This window comes from Meriones unguiculatus, chromosome 12, assembly GCF_030254825.1.
Source record: "Meriones unguiculatus strain TT.TT164.6M chromosome 12, Bangor_MerUng_6.1, whole genome shotgun sequence".
NCBI classification, from domain to species: domain Eukaryota; kingdom Metazoa; phylum Chordata; class Mammalia; order Rodentia; family Muridae; genus Meriones; species Meriones unguiculatus.
Window position 1 is genome coordinate 77,948 of NC_083360.1, and position 16,680 is coordinate 94,627.

Here is a 16,680-nt window from a genome sequence, read left to right on the forward strand (position 1 = left end):
ACTGAGACTTAAGGTGTGAATCCCCAAGATTGGCTTGGAATAAGTTTTTAAGGCCTTTTTCATCTGTCTTCTCTGTATTCTCTGTATCCTTCCCTTAAGGATATATGGATCTGAGAACCAAGCAGTTGAAGTTTTGTTTTATGTTGTTTTACATCAAGCTGAATAGCTATATTCTTCTTTAGCACATTCTCCTTCCACACACACTAGACAGACACATTGAGAATTGTGTGCTCAGTAGTCTTTCACAGTTGCCATTTTGAAACTGTGTAAGATATTTTGGAGAGTACATGCCAAAGAATTAAGAGTTGTGGGAAACTGTAACAGTATGGCACCCCACCCTCCCCAACTTTTACAAGTTTATATGTTTTCATTCATCATTAAATGCTAAATGGGTCAAACATTTTTTTTTTTTTAATTTCAGGAAATATTTTAAACCTTTCAGTCTTTCAGTTTTGTTTTAAACCTCTGTGTTTATACTATAGAATATAGGTTACATTTTTCTATAGGTTATACATTTTAAAGGGATTTCTCTATTGTATGTAAATATATATGGGTAACTGAATTGTAGAGAATACATCATTAGAAATTAGGGTGGTGTTTGTTTTGGTAGAGTACTTTATAATAACATGGTTCAGTTATCACAGCAGGCCTTGGGGAGAAGTAAATATGACAGCTGAACTTTCTTTGCCATTGTCATCATGGATCTCTCAAGTAAAAGTTTTTTTACACCTTAGATTGTTTATGTTGTACTGTGATTAAATCCCTGGTTTCATATGTGTTAGGTAAGGGCTCTACTGCTGAGCTATTATTTCCCATCCTTACTCTGTCCCCTACAGAGAATCTTGCCTAATAAGTTTAGCTTTCCTTAAACTATGATTTACCCGCCTCAGTATCCTGAACTAGGATTATAGGTCTCTGCCTCCAGGTCTTAAGATTATTGCTTTAAACTGAAAATTTTAACAAGCATGGTGGCACTTAAGAGTGTGGGGAGGTACAACCTGAGTTTGAGAACAATCTGGGTTACATAGCAAAATTTTGTCACCAGTAAACGAACAAGTACATGAAAGAAAACAGATTCCTGGGAATTTTGTCTTTCTACATGCCTTAATTTTTTTCTTCCTTTTTTTTATTTTTAGCAATAACCACAATAAGAAGGTACAAATGCACATGTTAGACTTGATGAGTTCTATCATCATGGAAGGTGATGGAGTTACTCAAGAATTATTGGATTCTATTCTTATTAACCTCATTCCTGCACACAAGGTATGCATAGAATCAAGATATTAAAGATCATTAAAGATCAATTTACCTAAAGAAATCAGTTACTGGTTCTTGTCCATTTGCAGTTTGGTATAATAATTCCTATTTTGACCCTAGAATTGGTCATATTAGTCTTTTAACTATTATCTTAAAAATTTTTTTTCTTTTCTTCTTTTTTTTTTTTTTTGTTTTGTTTTGTTTTGTTTTGTTTTGAGACAGGGTTTCTCTGTGTAACAGCCCTGACTGTCCTGGATTTGCCTTGTAGACCAAACTGGCCTTGAACTCACAGAGATCCGCCTGCTTCTGCCTCCCTGAGTGCTGGGATTACAGGTGTGCACTATTGCTCCCAGCATAGCTGTTACCTTTAGAAGATACGTTGATTAAAGTATTTGAAAGGTTATTTTTCTTTCTTTGTTTACTTAATGTATATGGGTATCTTACCTACATATATGTGTACTTTTTGTGTTTGCAATGCCCATAGAGGCCAGAAGAGGACCTGGAGTTAGAGATTGTTGTGAGGCATTATATAGGTGCTGGGAATAAAACTCCTATCCTCTGCAAAAGCAGCCAGTGCTGTCAACCACTGGCCTCAAAAGGATAGTGTTTCCAGCTTTTTCTGAGTGGCACAGGATGAATAAGACTGAATCTATATAACAGATTCAGGAGAATCTATGTTAACAGGTGTTCTTAAAACAATAATTGTTTTCTTTTTTTCAGTAAGTTTTAAAATTTAAATATATGCAATGGCTACCATCTTTCTTACATCTTTTAATTTGTTATAGTGCATTGGGACTTAAGGAAACAATATTCCTCATTTCAAAAACAGGTGATCTGCCTGTGACAACTCACACCTTTGCTGTAGTGGCTTGGGAAACCGACTCAGGCAAATCTATGAGGCTAGCTTGATCTAGTTAATAGGTACCCAGCCAGCCAGTCAGTGCTACGTAGTGAGACCCTGTCTTAAAAAAAGTCGGGGGGGGAAAGGGGGATGAAAATACAGCTGGTCAAGGGACCTCCACACTCCTTCGTCTCTGTGGTTCAGGAACTTGAATTTGGGGCCTCATAAATGTTACATGATCAATCTACTGTTCCACTGCATCACATCCCCAGGACTTTTCTCCAAGTACACATTGATTAAACAATGAAATATTTAGCATGGTGGTTTGTGGTTTGGAGGCAGGGTATATTTAGGATAAGTGTGTAGTAAGTTCATGTTGGTTAACAAACACTCAAAAACCTTGGCATATGTTTTAGTTTAGTAAAGCTTTACATAGCTTTACTTTTGGCTGCCTGTCTAATGTATTTAGTATTTGATTTGTTGAGTTCATTTGGTACCTTCTGTGTAAAACTAATGGAATTCCCTTTATTCGTGTTTTGGTATATTTGCATACTTACTGTTCAAATGATGCTGTCTCATTAATTCACCAATTCATTTGTAGCTTTGCATGTTTTGTTTTTCAGAACTTAAATAAACAGTCCTTCGACCTTGCAAAAGTCCTGTTGAAAAGGACGGTCCAGACTATCGAAGCATGCATTGCCAATGTATGTATTTCTGTATACATTTCAGAACTCTAATTCTTGAGGTATTATATGAATTTATTAGAATCATTCACATACAAATATATTTATTATGTTAACAGTTTTATTCAGATAAAATGTGAAAGCTTGCATGTGAACATGACCAAAACTAGAGGAATACAGCATAACTTAAAAAAAAAAGTCTTCAGACCAAAATAAGTGATGGGTTTGACTTAAAAATCTAACTGTACTTCCCACCCTTTCTTCTGCATCTGTACTCACACTTCATTTTACCTTCCAACTCTTTGACTTTGTCTCTGTATGTCCTTCCTCCCACTTTGATAAAGGGTCTCACTATGTAGCTCTGGCTGGCCTGAGCTACATAGTGAGACCAGGTAGATCAGGCTGGCCTCAGAGATCTGCCTGCCTCTACCTTTTGATTTCTGTCCTTACCTGTATACATTTTCTTCTTTGTGTCTTTAAGTTCATTCTTCTGAAGCCCTCTTTCTTCTTTTTGAGTAGGTGTTTGTAAATATGTTTTCAGAGACAGTGTGGAGAGGAGCTGGGGGGTAGAGTTTAACCTGTAGGAGTCAGTTTTGTTATTCCTTTCACTGTGTCTTGGGGATCAAACTAAGCTCCTCAGGTTTGGAGCAGGTGACTTTACCTGCTGAGCTGTCTCTCCAGCTTTATAAATAGTGTCTTTAACCAGGTGTGGTAGCACATGCTATTAATCCCAGCACTAGGAGGGAAAAGGCAGATGGATCTCTGTGAGTTGGAGGCCAGCCTGGTCTCCAGAACAGCAGAGAAACCTTGTCTCAAAAAAAAAAAAAAGTAAAAAATAAAAAGAAAAAATATTGTCTTTAAAAATTCATTGATGTGAAATGATAGCACATGCCTTTAATCCTAGCACCCAGGAGGCAGAGACAGGTGGGATCTCTGAATTCAAGGCTAGCCTGGTCTACAGAGCTAGTTCCAGGATAATCAAAGCTATAGAAAGAAACCCTGTCTTGAAAAACCAAAAAATAAAAAATTTTAAAAATTGACAAGCACGCCCCCTAATATATACAAGCAGGTGCATAAATTAATAAATTATTTTAATAGAAAAATTAATTAACAAACATAAATCTGCTCACTTTGTCAAGAAGTCGAATTTGATAAAAATTTATAATTTTACTGCCTTAAAATAGCAGTTCTTTTACAAATATACTCTTGCACATCTCGTTTTTATGTCTAGTTCAGTGTTTTATCTTTTTGTTAATACTACAAATGACTATAAATTGACACATTCCCTTTTCCCTTATTGCCTTGTATTAAAGGTTTTATCAGTGTTTTTCTTTACAGATCATTTTTGGGAATGTAACACTACTGTTGTGGAATTGCCTCATTGTAAAAAAGAGGGATTATTAATTTAAATTATGTAAAATTGCTATGTGTTACTAAGTTAAGATTTTAGTAGGTTACCGTGAGTGTCTTGTTTTCAGAAAAAAACCATCAATAAGTTGAGATACACTTCCATAAGTGTCATCCCATGCTAATTTGTGTATATTCATGTGTTCTTTTAATTTATGTATATAGGTGGTTTGACTGCATGTATGTTTGTGTACCATATGTGTACCTGGTATCCATAGGGGTCAGAAAGAGGCTATCATATCCCCTGAGACTGCAGTTACAGATGTTTGAGAACTGCCATGTGGGTATTTCTGAGTCTTCTGGAAGATCAGCCAGTGTTCTTTTCTGTTGAGCCATCTCTTCATCCCCAATTGTGTATATTTTGAACACTCTATGCTAAATGATTTATTTATTTATGTTACATTTATGAGCACTCGAATATCTTTTCATGCACATCAAAAGAGGTTATCAGATTCCATTACAGAGGGTTGTGAGCCACCATGTGGTTGCTGGGAATTGGACTCAGGACCTCTGGAAGGACAACCGGTGCCCTCATCTTCTAAGCCATCTCTCCAGCTACCTATAAATACAAATTTTAAAAGACCCCTTTTAGAGACCCTATGCTAAATATGAATATTTTCTGACTTAATTTATCTTACTTTTCAGAAGAAATACATAAAACTTTATGATGTTAAAAATAAATGTTTATTTGCATAGAACTGGGTTTTTTGGTTGGTTTGGTTTGGGGTTTTTTTTTGTTTTTTGTTTTTTGAAACAGGACCCAAATTCCCTTCCCAGCTTCCATGTCCAACAGCTCACAACTGCTTATAATTCCACTTCCAGTGGATTCAAGGCCATACATCTGTCTTCCGTGGCCACACATTGGCATATGCTCAAGATACCCACACACTTACACAAATAAAAATAAAAATGAATCAATATAAAAGGTAACAAGCATTCTATATAGGTGATTGAAAATGTTTGCACTATCATATTATATTTTTTCTTTCAGCACTAGTAGTATCAGTGGGGTGGAGGGTGGGTGCACATGAATGCAATTAATTCCCTTGGAGGAGGCCAATAGCATATCACCTGGAACTGGAACTGGAGTGTCATGCAGTTGTGAGCCACATAAATGGATTTGGGGAAGTAAACTTGCAAGAGCAGTGCATACTCTTTAACTCTACACCAGTTAAGAGCATGTAAAATTATCAACTAGCATTTGCATCTTGAACCTTTATTTTTATCCTCTGAATAAGAATGCATTTGACTTTCCCTAACTATAAAACAAGAGAATGTAGAAACTTAAAGTAAAGTAGACTTAGTCTGCCCTAAAGTAGTATTTATCATTAAACTCAAAGAAAGGAAAATAGAATAATTTTCGAATACAAATCAGACTGAGACTTTAAATTTTTTTCACTCCTGAGTGATTGCTTTATATGTTTTTATAATGAATTATAAATGTTCCTATAATGAATTATACATGTTGTCTAAATTGTTTTATTTGAATGAAAATTAAAGTTTTCAGAAATGTCACAGCCAATTACCTGTTTTAATTTCTCCCTATAACATTCATGATTTGATAATGTTCAAAAGGTTGTTTCTTGTTTATAACTGTCCACTTACATGTTAGTAATTTAGTAGCTAAATCTTTTATCATTCCTTTCAGTTGTATGTATAATGCTCAGTAATTCTTTACGTGTATATTTATAGAAAATTGTTTAAATTTTTAAGTAAAATAACAATTTTTTAATTGTCACGTCTCCTCTAGTTTTTCAATCAAGTCCTGGTGCTGGGAAGATCGTCAGTCAGTGATCTGTCTGAACATGTATTTGATCTGATTCAGGAACTTTTCGCTATTGATCCTCATTTATTGTTATCTGTCATGCCACAGCTTGAATTCAAACTGAAGGTATGGTACAGAGCTTTACAGGAAAAAAAAGTATGCTTTGAAGATTTTTTCTGTAATTTTAAAGGGATTGAAATGAGTCTAGTTTATCTCGTTTAGCTCATCTAACATTATGTGCCTGCTTGTTACGTACTAGTGAACACAAGAGATGTGACATTAGTGTCATGGCGGTCGTGAGCATAGGACTGTAAGAGAGAATGGGAGCTGGGATCAGGCTGTAAAATGACTAAATAAATAAATGAGAAGAAATTATTGACATCTTTGAAATTTATAATATTCAGCATTTCAGTATTAAATAATCATGTATTTAAGTAGATACTAAATTTATAATGGTTTTAATCATTTTTATGTTGATTTAGTATTTTAGGATGCACATATAGTCATGTACACAATAAATGTAATATTAGAAAAAATAATTGATAAACTTAATATAGAATTTTAAAATCTTTTTGTTGTTGTTATTCTGTTTTTTTTTTTCTAAGACGGGGTTTCTTTTTGTAGCCTTGGCTATTCAGAACTTACTTTGTAGACTAGGGGACCCTCAAATTCATAGAGATCCACTTGCTTCTGCCCGCCTGAGTGCTGGAATTACAGGAGTGCACCACTGCACCCAACCGTTTTAAATTTTTTTTCTACTTATTCATATTGTCAGTTTAACACACACACACATGTGCATGTATCATCATGAGATAATACTTCATTGTAACTTATATCAACATACTTGTATGTCAATAATAACAAGCAATTTTACACCTAAAGGTCATTTTACTGACATGATGATGGAAGCAGGAAGTTAAATCTGGGTTAGCTTAACAGTTTTATTTTACAAATAGTAGTTTATAAATTTGAAATGTCACATTACTTGAAATAATCACAGGTCTGCAAATATAGTCACTTGCATGTAATACAAAATTTCCGTATAATCTACTGTTTGACAATTAAGACATTAATTTTCCATTAAAAAGTAAAATGGATTAACTAGTAAATTTTGGACATACTAAATGCTGATATTTCTCAGCATTGTTTTATTTTTGCTGGAGAAAAGTTTAAAATTTTCCATTTTACTACTGTGTTAAAGCCTTACATAATTGTCATTTTACATCATTTTGTACAAATGTACATATTTTACTCCTATTGCCCAAAAACTTCCTGATAATGATTAACTTGATTTTTGAATTTCCATTCTTCTTAATAGTGTTGTTCTATTCTTTCATGTTCTGTAGTCAGTGGAGAATCATTACCAAAACTGTATACCAGAACCTTAAGTAATCTGTATTTGTGTTGATGTTTCATTTGCAACAAAGAATCTTTATGAAGGAAGCTTACTAGGGTAGGAATTATTTGTTACTTTGTCCTTTGCAGGCTTTCCTAAAGTCTTAGAGGAAAGATTTAATAAAATGATTCTATTTATACAAAGTGTCTATAATCAACATGTAACTTGTAAAGTAGGTATAAACTAACATAATATAAGTAGGTATAAATTAAGGTCAGAAAGCCAGATGATCTAACATGGAATCAGAAAAAAAATTCCATAGTAAACAAGAGCATGTAATATTTTACATTATTCATCATATAAGTTGAAATATAAAATTGTTGCTACTTGGGAAATAAAGGGCAGGCTCCCTTTGTCTTTTCTCTTTGTAGAGCAACGATGGTGAAGAAAGATTAGCTGTGGTTCGACTACTAGCTAAATTGTTTGGCTCTAAAGATTCAGATTTAGCAACACAGAATCGGCCTCTTTGGCAGTGTTTTCTTGGGCGGTAAGAAGGCATGACTTTTAAATTTTGTATGCTCTCAGAGTCCATGAGATTAAGATTACACATACCAAAGCATTGATATTTGTTGGCTTTGTTGACACCTCTCTTATAATTTTCTTTTTAGGATAAGTTTCTTGAACAAAGTATTTATGAAGAAAGCTTACTCATTTCATTCATTGTAACACTTTGTACATGTGTGGGTGTGGAGGGTAGTGCTGCAGCATGTGGGAGTGTTCTGAGTATTCTTTATTTTGTAGTAAAATTTCAAGCTTTAGTAATTTTGGGACTATAAAATGTGTTACTTGAATTGGAGAATATATTTATGCTAGTTTTGGTTTCAACATGGTAAAATGTTACATACTCTTTGTAAAATGTTTCTATAGAATTTTGTATCTTCTGTTTATAAAATGTTTCTATAGAATTATGTATCTTTGTAAAATGTTTCTGTAGAATTATGTATCTTCTGTTTCTCAGTCTTTTTTTGAGATGGGGTCTCTTATGTAGCTATTGTTGTCTTAAACTCACTATACCAGGCTGTTCTTAAACAGAGACAGATCCTCCTGTCTTTGCCTCCTGAGTGAGGTTTAAAGGTGTGGCCTACCACACCCAGTTCTTATACTTTTCCATAGAACACTTTAGCTGTCAGTGTAATTAACATAGTTTCTACTCAGTATCCATTGTTTTTTATAAACACTTTTATTTCATTTACTTGAAAATAATTGTTTGGCCTTGTTGATATTTAACAATCCTTTTGTTTAGATTTAATGACATTCATGTTCCTGTGCGATTAGAAAGTGTGAAATTTGCCAGTCACTGTTTGATGAATCACCCAGATTTAGCAAAGGATCTCACCGGTAAGCTCCTTGGTTACACATGTGAACATACATTAACTATAAAAAACACTTAGATGTGGCCTGAACCTAACTCTAGTTTCCAAAAGGATTTGATTCTAGGATGGTTTCATGCTTTGTGGGCTGGAAAATTATTTCCTTTTTATAAAGTAAAGTTGCCTTTGAAAGATTCATGTATTGATTGTTGGGTTTTTTTTTTTTCCAGAAATCATAACTTGAGATAATGTAATCCTTATGACATTGAATTTAGATACAAATCACAGCTGGATATAGTGGTGCAGGCCTTAAATCCCAGCACTTGGGAAGAGGCAGGTGATCTCTGAGAGCCAGGGCTACACAGTGAGACCTGTCTCAAAATAAATAGATACAAATCACATCTACATTATTAAGTATACTAAAATACCAAATGTGTGGAGAAAAATGAGGGCTGTCTTATAGATTAAATTGTAACTTTTTGTTAGTAGGGTTTTTTTTTGGGGGGGTCCTCATTCAAAGCAGGGTTTCTTTGCATAGCCATTGGCTGTCTTACAACTCACTCTATATACCAGGCTGGTGTCAAACTTGGAGATCCACCTGCCTCTGCCTCCCAAATGCTGGGGCTAAAGGAGTAGTCACCATCACCTGGCTTTCTATTATTCAATTTAAGGTATTTAAACCTACTAAATAGGCAGTATCAAATAAAACACTTTTATCAACCATTTATTAAAAACAGAAGAAATAACTTTTATTTTATTATAATTTATTAAAAGGTCATTTAATTTAATTTATTAAAAGGTCATTTTATATTATGTATATATCATTTGTTTTAAGAGCATTTGTACTGTTTAATTTATAAATGACTTTCCAAACTGTAAAGCTAGTACTATGATGTCATTTGACCTTCCACCAAAATAAATTATTTATTAGGATGTGCTCTGAAATAATAAGCATGGTTTTATAAGTAGTAAAGGGTACTCAGTCCTCTTTTATAGGTGATTTTAAATCATCCTGTATTTTATAAACATTAACATGGGCAAAACTTTTGTTTTTATCATTCTGAATCATGACAATTTATATAGCTAACATTTAGGTTAACTCTTCTTTTTCAATCACAGAATATTTGAAAGTTAGGTCACATGATCCAGAAGAAGCCATTCGTCATGATGTCATTGTTACTATAATAACAGCTGCCAAAAGGGACCTTGCCTTAGTAAATGATCAGTTGCTTGGTTTCGTCAGGGAAAGGACACTGGATAAACGGGTAAGATCTGAGAGTTTGGTTCTTCCCTGATGTACAGTACAGTGTTCAGATTGTTTGCTACGCATGTCTGGAATTTGTATACCAAAAAAACGCTAAATGTAGAACTATTGGGGGTTTTTGGGGGTAGGGTATAGGGACAGGGTTTTGCTGTAGCTCTGGCTGTCCTGGAACTTAACAGGCTGGCTGTGAACTTACCGATTCTTTACTTATCCTTATGAATAAATATATTGGCTTCTGAATCTTTTTATATTATGGGAATGGATTTTTCTTGTAGCTTTACTATGGAAAGAAAAATAGGTAATGAAATAGTTTGATTTTTCTGCACATTTTAGTTTATAAAAGGCAAGTCATTTGATTATGTATATTTTTTATTTATATTTTGTATAGCTTAGCTGGATCTCTGTCATTCAGTTAAAAGAATATACTTTCTAATATACTTTATTTTGCTGCTTCTGTTATTGGATACAGTTAGAAACATGGGTTGATAAGGAAAGGTAATGTCTCAAACCATTATAGTTACTAAAGGAGAGTTGAGTCAGCCTTAAGCAAGAGCCAAACTTGGTTTTGTTTTGTTTTTGTTTCTGGTTTTGCTTTTTTAATGTGCATTGGTGTTTTACCTGCATGTTTGTCTGTGTGAGGGCTTTGGTCTCTTGGAACTGGAGTAACAAAGTGTGAACTGCTATGTTGGTGCTAGGCAGTGAACCTAGGTCCTCTGGACAAGCAGCCAGTGTGATCTTACCCGCTGATCATCTCGACAGCCCCAAGCCAGACTTGTTTTTAACAGCAGTTACTTTACACTGTACTGGTTTATTTGACGTTGTTGAAAAACTTCTGTTTTCTAGCAAAGCATAATTTGGGTGTGATTTTAGGGTGTATCAGTATGTTTTTGACATACTACCAGAGGTGGTTTTCATCTTATTTTTAAAATAGTCATGTGGCAGATGTTGAAAAAAGAATAGAACACTAATTTGTTTAACAGTGTTGGTAATTAAAACTTTTGAGGTGTGGTGGTTTTTTGTTTTTATTAGTTTGGTTTGTTGTTTTGCCTTAGTTTAAATGTGCATGTGGTCGTGAGTTTGCATTACAGAATTTCCTCTTCCCCGTTTTAACTTGCTATTACCTATCTAGCAAATCTAGGGGTTTGTGCATATTAGGCAAGCACTGTTCTAACCAAGGTATATTCCCAGGCCCTAAATAACATTTTTGTTACAGATTTTTTTTATTATTATTGGTGTGTGTGTGTGTGCATGTTTATGAGTGCACATGAAGGTCTGAGGATTCCATGTGGTCCTGGAATTGAATTCCGATCACCAGGTTTGGCAGCATGTGCCCCTACGTGCTAAACCAACTCACTAGTCCCATTATTTGCGAATCTACAAAGTGAAGACGTTAACTTAAGATATATGAAAATATTTTTACCAACTTTGCTTTTCCAGAATTCTTGGTGCTGAACTTTGTTGAAGGTTATTTGATCACACTGTGGATCCCAAGATTGTGTTATTTACTAGAAAAACCTGTTTTTAGTTGTGATGTCTTTCATCCTTAGCAAACAAGAGCTTTCTGCTTGAATATTGAAATTGTATTGAATATTGTAAACAAGATTAAATAAAGTCAACCATAAGTCAAGAGGTAGAGCAAGCAACCAGTTGACAGGAAGTGAACATAGGATTATTAAGAAAGAAAACAAGAGTAAAAGTGAGTCAGGAGGATGGATAGAGAGAAGCACAGAAAATAGAAAGGAGGAACATTGTTTGATTCTTGTTTGAGACGGGCAGGTGTTAGAGAAGGGGTATTCCTTCTCTGTGGAAGGTCAGCTGGTGCTTTCTCTGCTGCTCTGAGTGAGGAGGCTTTAACCCCAGCATCTGGTTCCCAAGTCTTTTGTTAAAAACAATAGAACTTTGTTCTTATTGACAGTAAAACTCAAAGGCTATATAATTAACTAAAGCATTGTAGCCTTTTATATACAGAATAAATTACATAATTTACAATTTTTATTTTTACCTTTTTATTCACATCAGTATATATTTAAAGAATTAAACTGAATGAAACTGTACTTTGCTTGGATTGAGGGGAACTAAAAAGTTGGTAGGTCATTTAGCTACAGTACTTCACTGAAAAGTGTATATAGTTATTTCTCTGGTGTCATATCAGAACTAGGTGCAAAAAAGCAATTTGTCAAAGGTGCTTATTAGAGATCCACTGTGCATCTGTGAATGCACACAATAACTACTGCATAGCCTAGTACAGCCATTGCAGGTTATAGATCTAATGTAATTTTGATGTCTTCCTTATCTCATAAGTGCTATCCTTTCTAGTGGCGAGTAAGAAAAGAAGCCATGATGGGTCTGGCTCAACTTTATAAGAAATACTGCCTTCATGGTGAAGCAGGCAAGGAAGCTGCAGAGAAAGTCAGTTGGATAAAGGACAAACTTCTCCACATCTATTATCAGAATAGCATTGATGACAAGTGAGTAGTATTTTGGCAAAACTGCTTTTCATTTTTAAATACTTCTATTTAATGTTTGCATAGTTTATTTCTAAACTTAAATAAATAGAAATAATTTTGTGCATATTTATACATATGGTGCTTAAATATAATTCTTTCCGAGATTGTAAAGTAGCATAATATTAGTGAAATAAGCGTGAACTTGGGGGTAAGTAAGGCAGGACACAGACGGAACATTTTGTCTCTTGTCATATTTGTCTGTTTACTTATTTTGGTTTTGGTTTCTCTGTGTAGCCTTTGCTATCCTGGATTAGGCTGGCCTCTAAACTCTGCTTCTTGAGTTCTGTGCTTAAAAGCGTGTATTACCACATCAAGCCTGTCATTTTATTTTTATGTACTTACACTTTATAAAATAAGGAAGAGTAATAACGCTTTCCTTATTGGATTGTCCTGTGGGTTTAGGTAGTAAGTATATAGCACCCAGGCCCAGTGTCTGAGTAAAGCACTGGTTGGTAGTCCCTCTCAACAATAGTTTCCTTTTTGCCAGATTATTACAACCAGTGGAGAAACTGTTTTCATTTTCTGAATGCTCCTTATTATTCTCTTTATAATGCTGATTTTTTTTTTTTGTAAAATACTTGGCAATGTTTTGTTGAATTATAGTAATGACTTATGTATCACTAAATGTATGTATTATATTGGTTAATGAAGAACTCTTGTTTTTGTAAACCACTTTGATTTTTGTAACATACTTTGCAGTGTTTTGTTGAATTAGAATGACTTATGCATCACTGAGTATATGTATCGTGTTAGTTAATGAAGAGCTCTTGTGGTTTTTTTACTCTAGTGATACTGAATAATAGGAATTTAGACTGGAGAGAAGAAAAAGTCAGATGTGCACAATTTTTAGGAAGTAATATGACGGGAGATCCTCCTGTCTTTACTACATGACAGCATAGGAAAGAAGGTTAACTGCAATCAGAGGAGGTTAATAAGTTTTCTTGATAATTAGGTGTTCTTGGTATTAGAGCTTTCTGTGTAGTGCTACTTAACTTAGTCTGTGGTTTCAGCATGCTGAAGATTCTCTGGGACAGCCAGACACGTGTGTTTAAGAATGATATTTAAGAAAACTTGGCAATACAGTCCTGTAATCCCAGCACTTTGGAGGCTCAGACAGAGATTCAAGGCAAACTTGGCCTACATATTGCAAGTTTGAGACTAGCCTAGGATACATGAGATTTGATCTCCCCAACACCCCACCCCCAAAAAATCACCAATCTTTTCCTTCTCCAGAACTGACAAAAAATAGGCAGGGCCAGTGCTCATACCTATAATCCCAGCACTGAGAAGGGCTGAGACAGGAGGGTCTCCCTGAGTTCAAGGCCAGCCTTTGAGACCCTCTCACCTTGGAATAACATTCAAGCATTCTAGAACGAATGTTTTATGACATATAATGAAATAAGCCACAAATACAAAATACCTAAATGTAAAATAACTACTGCAACTCTCTTGAGTGAAGGAGTGACTGTATACTGAAGCTTTTCATTGTGTACGTATAGCTCTCACCCTTGATAAGCATTGGTGTGTACACAATACACTTCATACAAAATGGTTAAATCACTTTTCATCTCTTAAATGGTTAAATGCACTTTTCACTTCTTAAATAGCGTAATTGGTTGTGTGTTTATTTTCCATAGGCTATTGGTAGAGAAAATCTTTGCTCAGTATCTTGTTCCTCATAACCTGGAAACAGAAGAGAGAATGAAATGCTTATATTATTTATACGCTAGCTTGGATCCAAATGCTGTAAAGTAAGTTACTTTTCAATGTCTCATATATTTCCTGGATGGGTTTGTTTATTTTTAATACAGGATGCATATTTTCATTTTGCTTGTTTGCACACACTTTTGATAACAGTGTTAGTAATATGGTTTTAGGTATTCAAGCAATAGTGTAGAAGTTTATGTGTGTGGGTATTAAAATTAACTACCTTTGCTACATAGTGAGTTTAATGCTCATGTAGATGTTCAAGATCTTGAGTGAAAAGAGACATATACAAGTGGACTAGGGTGTCGGACTTGGTGGCAAATGCCCTTAGTCTTAGCATTCTGGAGCCAGAAGCAAGTGGATCCTCTGTGAGTTCAAGGCCAGCCTGGACGACATAACTCTGGTTACAAATTATATATTTAGTTTTTACATTTTTTGGAAGTGTTCCATAAGTATTGTATTCAATTATTTTGTATACTTTGACCTCAGTTTGGGTTCTTCCAGTGTTTTCTTCTTGTTTGATTGAAATTATGTGTTATCAGAAGAAATTCCACGAAGCCAGTGCTGTGTCCTTGAGATGATTTCAGCAGTGTTATTTATCAGTATTTGAAGGAAGCTAAGGCTCCTTTCAGGTGGCTAAATCCTACTATCCATTGATAGCTACTTATATTTCTTTTTCCTTTCTCCTTTTAAGCAGGATCTCTTGGAGACCAGACCAGGCTTGGCATATTGCTGCAGATGACCTTTATTTATCATTTTTCTTCCAGACATAGTTTCTCTGTGTATCCTTGGCTATACTTTTTCTCTAGACTAGGTCTCGAACTCACAGAGATCAGCCTGCCTACCCAAGTGCTGGGATCAACAGGTGTGTGCCACCATGCACACCTGTTAATTTCTAATGGTAGTACTGGCATTACAGCAGGTACCTTTAACACTCAGTTTATAGAGTTCTGGGGATGGAACCCAAAGCTTTGTGCATGCTAAACAGGTACTGTACTGCTTGTCAGTCCTCCACGTATTTTAATTTTTAAATATCTAGTCGGTAATACTGAGTCATACAGGAATTTTTAGAAGTTCTCTTGACACCTAGGATACAGAGGGGATTTGCGTGACGTAGGTCCTTTTTTTCCCTCTTTTTTGTTTGTCTTGACAGGGTCTCATGTAGGTCAGGCTCCCATGGACAAATAGTGATATTCTTGCTTTGGCTATCAAGTGCTAGGATTACAGGCATGTCCACCATGCCTGATAACAAACTCTTCATTTTTTGTTGTCTGATTGTCTGTGTGCATGTGTGTGAGTTCCAGTATGCATGTCCACCAGTATCTATGTAGGCGCCAACAGACAATATCAGGTGTCAGTCCCTGCTGTCTACCTTGTTTGAGACAGGATTTTTTGTATACGCCAGGCTAGCTAGCCCTCAAGGTTCCAAGGATTCTCCTGTCTCTGCCTCATAGGAACACTGGGATTACTGACGTGGATTAATGCTTTTCATGAGTACTGAGATATGAAAGCAGGTCTTCATTTTTATATAGCAAATGCTTTCCCACTGAGCATTTCTTTAGCCTAGCATTTAATTTTTTTTAATTAATATTACATGATTTTTTTTTCCTCCCTCCAACCTTTCATGTGCCTCATTCTCTTTACTCCCTCTTGAATTCATGGCCATTTTCTTTATATCTTAATGGGGAAGGATAGTATGTGCGCGTGCACACATGTGCCTAAATAGATACATACAGCTGAGTTTGTTTAGTGTTATTTATATGGAAATGGTTTTAGGGTTGACTACTTGGTATTAGATAACAAATTAGGCACCTCATCCCTAGGGAAGACTACTTCTTTTCTCTCAAAATTTTCTTAGTTGCTTATAGTTTTGTCTAGGGGTGTTCTTCCATGTTAGCATGTCTGTTGGTATTGTCTTTGTTCAGGTGTTGTTTAGGCAGTCATAATGTTGAGGTAGCATTGGTACAATTTCTCTGTCTTTTCCAAGAGATACAGTCTCACCAGAGTTCTTGGTGCTCTGGTTCCTAAAATATTTCTGGTCTCTTGTCTATGATGTTCCCTAATTGATGTTCTTAGTTGCTGTGGCTGTATTTTAGATATGTGAATTGAGATGGTCACAACAGGGTCACTTGTCCTCTGCGTTTTGATTGTTGTTATTTTCTGTAATGGTCTCCATCTGTTGCAAAGAGAAGCTTCTTTGGTGAAGGGTGACAGCTATGTTAGCCTGTGAAATAAATATTTTAGAGTATAGTTAGGAATTATACCAGTTTTTAATAAAGCGGTGGTAGATACGCCTCTAAGATTCATAACCTTATTAGCCCTGGGTATTGGTTAAGTTTCTAGTGCCAGGCAAGATTGTCCCTCCTGTTGAAGGATAGTGATAATTACAGAGATATGAGTGCAACTATTAAACCCTTAGGGTTATTGTGCCATGCTAGTTATAGGCATCACAGCTGGTTAGGACTATTGGTTGCTTCCTTCTTTTGGGAGCTTATGTAGCATTTTCTGGTAGTATGAAAGCTAGTTTTTAGGGAGGAAGCTTT

At 35.2% G+C, this 16,680-nt stretch overlaps 1 protein-coding gene across 2 annotated transcripts in view; it reads left to right on the forward strand.

Annotated features, from left to right (window-relative positions):
- Pds5a (PDS5 cohesin associated factor A) overlaps nt 1-16,680 on the forward strand; it is a 98,054-nt gene that overhangs the window by 30,944 nt on the left and 50,430 nt on the right. For both annotated transcript variants that reach the window (XM_060365262.1, XM_021658707.2), the window contains exons 6-13: nt 1,137-1,263; nt 2,722-2,802; nt 5,939-6,079; nt 7,721-7,836; nt 8,593-8,687; nt 9,779-9,924; nt 12,240-12,391; nt 14,068-14,181. In XM_060365262.1, the coding sequence (XP_060221245.1) occupies nt 1,137-1,263; nt 2,722-2,802; nt 5,939-6,079; nt 7,721-7,836; nt 8,593-8,687; nt 9,779-9,924; nt 12,240-12,391; nt 14,068-14,181 (972 nt within the window). The remainder of the gene's footprint in view (nt 1-1,136; nt 1,264-2,721; nt 2,803-5,938; nt 6,080-7,720; nt 7,837-8,592; nt 8,688-9,778; nt 9,925-12,239; nt 12,392-14,067; nt 14,182-16,680) is intronic.